At 36.5% G+C, this 9,816-nt stretch overlaps 2 protein-coding genes across 2 annotated transcripts; one reads left to right on the top strand and one right to left on the bottom strand.

The window, feature by feature from the left end:
* Positions 1-269: 269 nt before the first annotated feature.
* LOC104117243 (PLAT domain-containing protein 3-like) lies at positions 270-1,359 on the bottom strand. Its single transcript, XM_070175001.1, has 2 exons — positions 1,184-1,359; positions 270-932 (listed from the first exon to the last, which is right to left on the bottom strand). Exons 1-2 carry the CDS (start codon positions 1,268-1,270, stop codon positions 486-488), a joined length of 534 nt encoding a protein of 177 aa, XP_070031102.1. The 5' UTR covers positions 1,271-1,359; the 3' UTR covers positions 270-485.
* A 542-nt stretch (positions 1,360-1,901) lies between these two features.
* Positions 1,902-3,021, top strand: LOC104091938 (PLAT domain-containing protein 3-like). Its single transcript, XM_033655007.2, has 2 exons — positions 1,902-2,120; positions 2,356-3,021. Exons 1-2 carry the CDS (start codon positions 2,040-2,042, stop codon positions 2,824-2,826), a joined length of 552 nt encoding a protein of 183 aa, XP_033510898.1. The 5' UTR covers positions 1,902-2,039; the 3' UTR covers positions 2,827-3,021.
* Positions 3,022-9,816: the final 6,795 nt, after the last annotated feature.

Here is a 9,816-nt window from a genome sequence, read left to right as displayed (position 1 = left end):
TAAATGGCAAATGCACTATTTTACAATAGTAAGTCTTCTCATTTTTGTGCCTATAAAAGGCTGTGTAAATGGCAATGGAAAGACACACTAGAAGAAGTGAAAAACTTCTTCTTTGAAAAACTTCTTCTTTCTATCTCTGTTTCTTATTTATATTTTACTAAACTACTTTTATTTCATAAAAAAAATTAATTTGTACTCAATGTTTTGTTTCTATCGGTGGTTGGATGAATAAAGAAACAGTAAGACATGAAATTAGGTTTTAAAAAAAACAAGGAAAAGAGAGGACGAATTCTTTATTTTCCAGAATGTTGCATTCATGAGCGTACACATCAGGCCTTGGCCTAAATGGGCTTCACAGATTATACAACATTAGATTGATGCTAAAATTGCCACACACTGGTATATAATTCAAAAAGAGAGATACAAAGAAAGAAGGAGAGAAATTCTCTAAGTATATAGTTTGTAAGTAGCCCAATGAACTCGAATTAAATTACATCAACAACAATGGGTTGTTGGTCACCTGACATACGCCTACAATTGTTTCTTGTGGCCGTCAACTGATACGGCGAACGATCGGTGCTAAGCCACTGATCCACGTTGAAGAGCTGTTGACTGCATTGTTTGTGGTCTCCTGTTGAGGTGACTTCCACGTAGTTGCAGTACCATGCGGAGTGTCGGCCTGTACCATCAGAAGTCAAGACCATTTTGCAGATCGGCCCAGTCAAACATGGTCCATGGCCACTGAACATATCTGAGCGGTCAGTTTCAAAGTAGTTATACCCTGAGCCCATAAGCCCACCCCAAGCCACTAGGTTCTTGATTCTAATTCCATAGCCACTCGCATCGTAGAGAGTCAAGCTTATTTTTGAGTCAGTTGCATCCTCCATGAATGGCCCAGTCCGAATGTAAGCTGTGTACACACAATTTGGTTCCTGCATTTTTCTATTAAATCAGCAGAGTAAAATGCAAATACAAAATGAAAAACATGAGGGTATTCTAGGACTGTGACAAAGTAGCAGATTCTGTTACTATGTGAGCTATGATCAATATTTTAAAAAATATTTTTTTTATCAAATAGACATTAGAAAAAATAATATATATATATATATATATATATATATATATATATATATATATATATATAGAGAGAGAGAGAGAGAGAGAGAGAGAGGGGGTGACTTACAGCTCCAGAAATAGAAGAAATGGTAATGGAGAGGAGGAGGATAATGAGAGGGAACCAGAATTGGTTAACTTGATAAGCTACTCCCATGACAGCTACTTGTGCAAGAGAAATTGTTTCTTTATCGAGAAATGAGAGGATAAAGGTAAATGATTTTGAGATAGTGGAAGTGATAGTATGATACGTGTAGTTTATTTATAATGGATAAAAGCTTAGAGGAGACGATATTATATTGAGAGTGGATGAATAAAATTAGATTCACGGCGGCTAATAACTCGAACTGCCAGCTGTAAAGAGGATGGGATCAATATTAGTTTTAAAAGAAAAACAAGACGCATTCCTTTCGTGGATCTTCCTTTATTGCGAGCAAGTGGAGATGGTGGGATTTCCCAAATAATTTCTTTCATTTTTTCATTATATTTTTCCTGTAAATATAACTAGGTGGGTGCATGCATGTTTCTCTCTCATGGCGGCTTCTGAGCAGATTTGAAGTTTGGCTTCACTTTACAATATAGAAGTGCGATAATCATTTTAGGATAGAACGGAGAGGTGCAAGTGCACATATTATTATATAAAATGGAAATAAGTCAACAATACGTCTGGCAGGTCAAATTAGCCGCCATGAGTCCTATATAGTAATCGTTCTTCCACTAGGACTTTTATAGTGTGGCTCACGGGTAGGCCTACTGCCTAATTATAGTTTTGATCCTACAACTCTCAATATAATATCGTACCCTGTGAACTTTGATATAATCTATAAATAAAGTATCATACTATCATTCCTACTATCTCAAAAGCACTTGCCTCTCATTTTATAAAGAAAGAAACAACTAGACAGAACGAGTGTTCAGAAGCTGCCATGGGAGTAGCACAAGTTAACCAATTCTGGTTGCATCTCGTCATCCTCTTCTCCATCTCCGTTTCTTCTATTTATGGCACTGTAAGTCACTCTTCTCTACTTCTTCTATGTTGACGGATTTAATTAGAGTAGACGCAGTAATTTATGTCGAACTCGCTGCGTCTACTTCCTAATTACCTTATAAATTTATATATGTATGAAAGAAAAGAAACAAATATGAGTAAGAACAGAACACATTGATTCTAAATTATAAATTTGTCACTATACCATAATTTTGTTTTTGTTTGGCAATTGCTGATTTGATGGGAAAATGCAGGAACTGAATTGTGTATACACAGCTTATGTTCGGACTGGGACATTCTGGGGGTCTGGAACTGACTCAAAAATTACCTTGTCTCTTTATGATGCCAATGGCCATGGGCTTAGAATCAACAACCTACAGGCTTGGGGTGGGCTTATGGGGCCAGGTTACAACTACTTTGAAATGGACCAATTGGATATGTTTACGGGCCGTGGTCCGTGTTTGACTGCGCCAATCTGTAAAATGAACTTGACTTCTGATGGATCAGGTGATCACCACGGATGGTACTGTAACTACGTGGAAGTTACGTCTACAGCAGAACACAAACGATGCAGCCAACAACTGTTCACCGTGGAGGCGTGGCTCAGTGCCGGTCAGTACCCAGATGGGTTGACCGCCATTAGGAACAACTGTAAGCGTATTTCCAACGAACAACAACCAATTCATGATTCTGATCAATCTTATAAAGTAGTTGATGTAATTTAATTCGAGTTTATTGGACTTTAGCGGGCCAGAATTTCTCTCTCTTTATGTTTGTTCTTCTCTTTAATTTGTCAATTCATCAGATTGTGAAAATTTACGTGTTGATCTGATGTTGTATGATTTACGAAGGCCATTTAGGCCAAGGCCTGATATGTACTCTGATGAGTGCTACATAATTGGAACGGAAAGTTTTCTTCACCCATGATTTTTAGATGAATTGTGACACAAAAACATTTTCTATTGCAAGTTATGACAAGCCTTTGTACATAATTGGAGTGGAAGGTCACAGAAACCTATACATATTTCTTCCTTTTTTAGCTAATATACCACTATGCTGGGTGCTTAGTGGTATTTTTTATTAATAATAATAAAAAAACAAAATACATGTGAGGAGGTCTCACAAAATGAAGGAAATTAAAATATGTAATTACATCAATCCTATTACTAAAGTTGAGCAGCGTACTCAGATTTGGTAGTACATAATGAGCTAATTCAAGCAAATGAAATTGAACTTTAGCAATTGTCCTAGCTAAGCCTTGCCTGGTGGAGTTCCAAATTGTGCACCAAATTTTGCCAAAGTGGCCAGTCATCACACGTGATTCTGGACCAAGCCGAGATATTAGCATTCGATCAACTTGCACTTCTTGACGTCCACACCAAGTGTCACATCCTGCTCTGGCAATAAAACTCACCAGAAGATGGGAAAAGGACGCTGTCTAGTTTGAAACATGCTTGTGGACCTTGCGATTTGATTCCACGGCTTCGTGTATGATCCCGGCATTGATTAGTGAGAACCACATGTCTATGCCTTCCTGATGTGGTGCATTATCCGAGTATGAAAAGCATATCCTCCCAATTAAAATCCATCTTCCCACAATTGCAAAATAAAACCCTTGCCCAGTCATGTAAAATCTGGGTAGTGCTCTCTTTGTGCGGGTGTCTCGAGTACTTGCTCTTCCATACATAGTACTATATCTTGATTCAATGACCATGCAAGAGTTGAAGAAGCAGTGAACATGCTAACAAACAACGTATAAGTTCTCAAAAATGCACCACATGTTTCAGTGACATTTCATGCTACTTATTTGCCAAGTTTGGAGCTTCTTCGATTGATCTGCTGATGCAACATGGAGCTGAATTATGCAGTGGTTGCACCAATAGGGAATGAATATCGAGGATGCTAATATCACCCTATAAGGTTTGGCCACAACATACAATCCAGCACCCTTATTTGTACGTGCAAAAAAGCAAATAAGGTTAGTGAAAAATACCTCCTTGCTCTCTTCCCTAAGGATTTGAGTAGGAAGATCAATATGAGCCCCATATCCAGACCTTACCCCTTGTCCTCCAACCAACATCAACATTCTCCAACTCCCCACATCAACACACACCATGCATCTTTTCTCCATAACCTTCAACATCAGTACACTTGAGGTTTTGCATTTCTCACCCCTAATGTAGGGCAACTGTAACTTGTCACTATTCAAGATCATTCTCCCTTTGACATTAAGATCAACAAATGAAGGAGTCTGAATCATTGTATTACTATCCAGTGTCAAATTAGCAAGGTGATCCGCTAATTGATTTCCTTCCCTAAGAACATGAGCTACATCAACTACACATCTAGCTCTCAAATGAATTATTTCGTCCATCAATGTAACAATGTTCCATGGTGGTTCCACACATCATCAAGCACCATTTTCATTAATAACGAATCAGTCTCTATACAGGGAGGAAGATGAGAGTTAGCTATGTACCTTAGAGCTTCAGGGATAGCCCTAGCCTCAGCAATATTGTTTGTAGCCTCATAGATCTCCCCTGCTTGAGCATAAATTAGATCACCAATGCCATCTCTAATACAAAATACATAAGAAGCCCTTCCATTTGTATCTCTACATGCACCATCTGTGTTGCATTTTAACGATCCATCTGGAGGTAGTTTCCATAGAACCCTTGTATACTTCAATTTTGGAATATGTTGGTGTAGCTTGTCATGTAAATCTGGCCAGTTTGATGTCACTTCTGTGAAAGCTATTCTCCTCATCTTTAGTAGATTATGAAGGTAAGTAGAAATCAAGAAAATCAACCTATGAATAGACCCATCCTTCCCATGCATTCCTGAGTTTCTTTTCTTCCACAAATGCCACACAATCAAGGCTGGAATGGCTTGGTATGCTGTCCTCAAGCTTGTGTTGTCTGGCTTTCTCCCCCACTCATTTTTCACCTGTATTATATGCTTTTCATCAATGTTGATCCGTGCTAGTCCACAGAAGTACTTTCATACAAACATAGCTGCTGGAGATCTCAAGAAAGTATGAACTACGGTTTCCTCACTAGGGTTTCTACAACACCAATATTTTAATGTTTGAAAGTACCCCATCCTTCTCATGTAATCATCCAATGGTAGTTTGGCTTTTCATAATCTCCATATGAAGAAAGAAATCTTGAAAGGTAGTCCCTTCACCCATATAAACTTATATAGCATGTTCTCATGCTTCCTGTTCCTTATGTATTGCCATGTTGTCTTTACTGAGAATTGCCCCTTGTATTCTAGTTGCCAATAAGCCTTATCCTTCAACTCCGGACTATTTGGTGGTGATATTTTCTCCATATTGTGATCAGTTATGTCATCTAGTAAGATCTCCATCAACAGCTCCTCATACCAAGCTCCATCTATCATTACTTCCCCGGCATAAATGCTTGTTTCATCACACCAATAATTTGGGCCAGTAGCATGGTAAAGTGTAGCACCGCAGAAAATTTCGAAGTACTTAAGGGCTATTAAGAAAGTTGATGTATGCTAATTATATTATTTTGTGTACAGACAAGGACTATTAATATGATGGATATTAATTTGGATATGATAATAAGTGTACGAGGAATATTATAAGTGATGTGGGGTCTAAGGAGAGCCCTAAGTCTAAGCCAAGCTCGAAATTACATGATAGACTAAAGTTCCAAAAAAGTACGCACAAGACCAAACTTTGGATGAGCATATATACATATATACAAGGATTTTTGTTATGGACAGCCTATCAAATGAAAGATCTTCGAGTCTAGTTTTTAACGCTTCAACCCGTTTGTCATTTGGACATTCCTACAAGATGTTATGACCAAATTACCAAAGACTGGCAGAGGAGTCTGCAGATGCGAAGCATTCGGGGCCGCGTTCAAAAGAATGACTTGGCAGTGAAGTGCTATCATAGCATCCAAGGCCGCGTCCGAAATCCAAAAATCTGGGCCTATAAATACCAAGTCGGGGGAGAGAGTATTTTGAGTATTGGGGGTTAGGATTCTTGAGGTGAAGGGGCGATTTTAAGCTCAAATCAAGTCCAATCAACCAAGGTAAGTTGTTAATGTTATTTTGGGTTTATTATTACTCAATATACATGAGTTCTAGCATCATTCTTGCATCCAAATGCTAGATTTCATCATCAAATCCTCAAGAACACTAAAATCACCAAAGTTGTGATTTTTCAAGATTGAGCTACTAGAGGTAATTTTAATGCTTCAAACTCGTTTATTAAGAGTAGTTAGAAGTATTTGAAGCATTTGTTACAAGTTTTAATGGTTGAAAGATTAGATTATAAAACTCTAGTTCATGGCATGAATAGTACTTTTGAGAAAATAAGAGAGAATATGAATAGTAATTTTGGCGATAAAATTTATGAATACAATAAACCTATAGAATTATTTGTTAGCAAAAGATGGAAGTGATCAACTAAGTAATCACCCAAATTGTATATTTTACAAGTGCTGATCATGGAAGACGATGAATAGTAACTTGGTGGCAATGGACAATTGATATAGTATCATTAATGACTTCGAATGGGTATTAAAACATAAGAATAAAGTTGAATAGTCAAGCATGTAAAAGTATTTGGAGATTTGAGTTGTTGGAGGCTTGTAGCCAATTTATGAACCATATATGGATGTTGATCAATATCTTAGGTCATATTTTGATATAATTAGGATATCTAATTGTAGATATCGACTTGTTGGTGATGTTGAGCATTTTAATCAACATTGGAATGATGGAGGAGGATTGAAAGCTTGTGAATGTTAGTAAAGCGAAAGTGAGGTGAGTTGATTAAAACTTATTCTTCTTGAGGGAATTTCTCTAAAAGCATATTTCGAGTTAATACTTACGTTGTTTAAAACTTACTCTTCTTGTTAATGATGTATGATACGTGACATGCGGTCAGGCTAGGATGACTCACTTTCCGAGGTGTTATGCACCACTTTTATCTCGTGGTAGGTATCATATTATTTCTTATTTTATTTTGTTGGAATTACTCCAACCGTTGGTTCTATTCTTGATATAGAGGCTCCATATATAGTTATGAAAGGTTGTAATGACAGGGTTGTACACGACATACATGAAAGTATGTTTATTTTACTTAGTCTCATTGTTATTATCATGAAAGACGTCATGTGTGATTTTGAATTGGAAAATATTTTATCATTTAACTTAAAAATATATATGATTTTCAAGGAGCTTACGCAGTTAAATTGATTTTCATGCATATGATTTGGGTGCATCACATGGTTTGGTTCGCTCGGGTCGGGTAGTGTGTCGGGTGCCGGTCACGTGATTTTGGATCGTGACAAACTTGGTATCAGAGCACTAGGTTCTAAGTCGATTCCTAGGAAGTCTATGGAGCCGTGTCAAGTAGAGTCCCTCTTATCGGTCTGTTACCGGCCACACTTATATCGGGGAGGCTACAATGATATCTAGGGAGTTTCACTTTTTTTTCATACTTTATATCGTGTATTTGTGCATGAAGTAAGAGTACAGATTCCCGATCGTATTGATTACTTGTTGAGGAAGATATTGAAGTGACGAGAATAAAGCTCAAGGTTCAAGTTATAATACAAGATGTTTGGGCTAATATCCAGAAAGTGTCAGATTTGGAAGGATAAATTAAGAATAGATTGGGACTGATACAGTCAACACGTATGACTTTGGTGAATAAGAATTTACAGTCGAATACTGAGAAATCATGGAAGAAAATAAGGTGATGATGTCAGCTAATATTATCAGGATGGTGTCCTGAGTTATAAAGAATTTTACTAAAGGATGCGAATCAGGCACTTATGTTAGACCCTAGATTTCAATTCAAGATTGTTGGTCAAGTTGTTGGAGCGACTGTTTACTATGGTAATCACTATTAAAGAGTTAAGAAAAGGTACAAAAAAAATATTGCAAATGAAGATGTTGCATCTTAAATTATCATGACAAGATATAGAGAGGTGATATGGATCTAATTGATAAGTGAATGTGAATTAGTCAAGTTTATGACGAACATAGTATGATTCATAAGATGTATGACATGGTTAAGACAGTGTCAATAATGAACAAAGACACCTAAAAAGGACTTTTTGATCATCCAAAAAGGGAATGTTACAAGACGAAAGAGATGACCCTTAATTGTGCTTGACATCGGGTTTCTCCTAAGCATGATAGGTTATCGTCATGATGGTGTCATATGTAATAGAAGTGGTACACAAGAAATAAAGTACCACGTGTAAGTACGAGTTGAGGATAGACGAAGCATGCCATATGTAAAAGATGGGCATGACAACCTTGAGTTCCTCCAGATGATGAATGTGATACAAATAAAAGTTAATCTCTAATTATGCATAACAAGGTATGCGAGGATAAAGTATGTGAACTTAAATAGGTAAGCATGAAAATATTAAGGTATGACATGCACAAAAGGCATAATCTTGGAGGTTATAAGAAACAATATAGGTTGTTAGAGAAGAAAAAAAAATGACGTGGAATAATAATCTTGAGTTTTTCTAGTCGATGTATGTCTTATTTTATTCTGTTGAAATGATGAAAATTTGAGAATTTCCAAGAATGATCTCAAAGCAACTCTATATATGCCCAATATTGAAAGAGAAGTTAACTTGTGAGTGAGTGGATCCTTATGATTCAAGAAGAATAAATATTGAAATGGCTCATGGGCTAAGTTAAAGTTCTTGAAAAGTTATACATATAATGTGTACATGCGTAAGTCTCAAAAACAAAACTGAAAACGGTTATGATACATATTTGGAAATTGAGAAGTTACAAGAATTCTAAGACTACATGATACCGTGTCACAAATTCCTAACATGATATGTATGGACGAGGTCAGTGATACCATGAAGAATGGGAAGACATGCAAATATATATTTTTTATATGAAATATGTTGATGTAAATATGTGGTATTAGCTATGGCCAAAAGAGTTTGCATTATGATGAAGACATGAGGTAACAAGACCTACAAGCATGTCATCTTTATCATAAGTATTAGCCTACTCGATGGGATACCATCAAAATAAAGTTTCATGAAAGGACTTAAGAGCAAGAAATATAATTTCAGAGATATATACTACGGAATTTCATCTATATATGCGGCTTGAGAACATGATGGTGGCATAAAGATATATATATATATATATATACACGGCTTGAGAACATGATGGTGGCATAAAGATAGGATATGTAATTCTTACATGTAGCATTGTGAAGATGGTGTATGTTGTGAAAAGTTATATAATGATATGTGAATTTAGCCTAAGGGAGTCACACCTGTTCAGCATATTTAAGCATGAAATGAGAGGTACAAGGTAGTCGTACTTGCTAGAACTGTATTAGAGCATGGATTGAAGGGTAAAATATTAGAAGAAATTTCAACAGTAGAGTAAACATGAAAGAGTGAAGTGCTAACTATAAAGATGTCGTAAGGGCAGAAAATAATGGCCCTTAGCAATATATGTTGCATCTAGTAGCGACGTGGTACTTGGATACGAAAATGAACAAAGAAAGTTCCTACGAGTATAACCAATATATCATATTATCAGAATAATGAGAATATCATTATAATGATTTAACAAAAGACAATGTATGATGAAAGATTGAAGCAGTAAAATAGAGATTTCTAATTGGGGGATAAATAGCCTGTAAAAGCAGGTGAGCATGTAAATGGTCCGAGAAAACT

Source organism: Nicotiana tomentosiformis, chromosome 5, assembly GCF_000390325.3.
Source record: "Nicotiana tomentosiformis chromosome 5, ASM39032v3, whole genome shotgun sequence".
NCBI classification, from domain to species: domain Eukaryota; kingdom Viridiplantae; phylum Streptophyta; class Magnoliopsida; order Solanales; family Solanaceae; genus Nicotiana; species Nicotiana tomentosiformis.
This window is presented reverse-complemented; position numbering and strand designations above follow the sequence as displayed.

Bases quoted from the DNA above. Each gene is read 5' to 3' on its own strand.
- LOC104117243 (XM_070175001.1), bottom strand. From the start codon at position 1,270: ATGGGAGTAGCTTATCAAGTTAACCAATTCTGGTTCCCTCTCATTATC. The intron at 933-1,183 runs GTAAGTCACCCC...AGAAAAATGCAG, and splicing joins TTTCTTCTATTTCTGGAGCT to GAACCAAATTGTGTGTACAC.
- LOC104091938 (XM_033655007.2), top strand. From the start codon at position 2,040: ATGGGAGTAGCACAAGTTAACCAATTCTGGTTGCATCTCGTCATCCTC. The intron at 2,121-2,355 runs GTAAGTCACTCT...GGGAAAATGCAG, and splicing joins TTTCTTCTATTTATGGCACT to GAACTGAATTGTGTATACAC.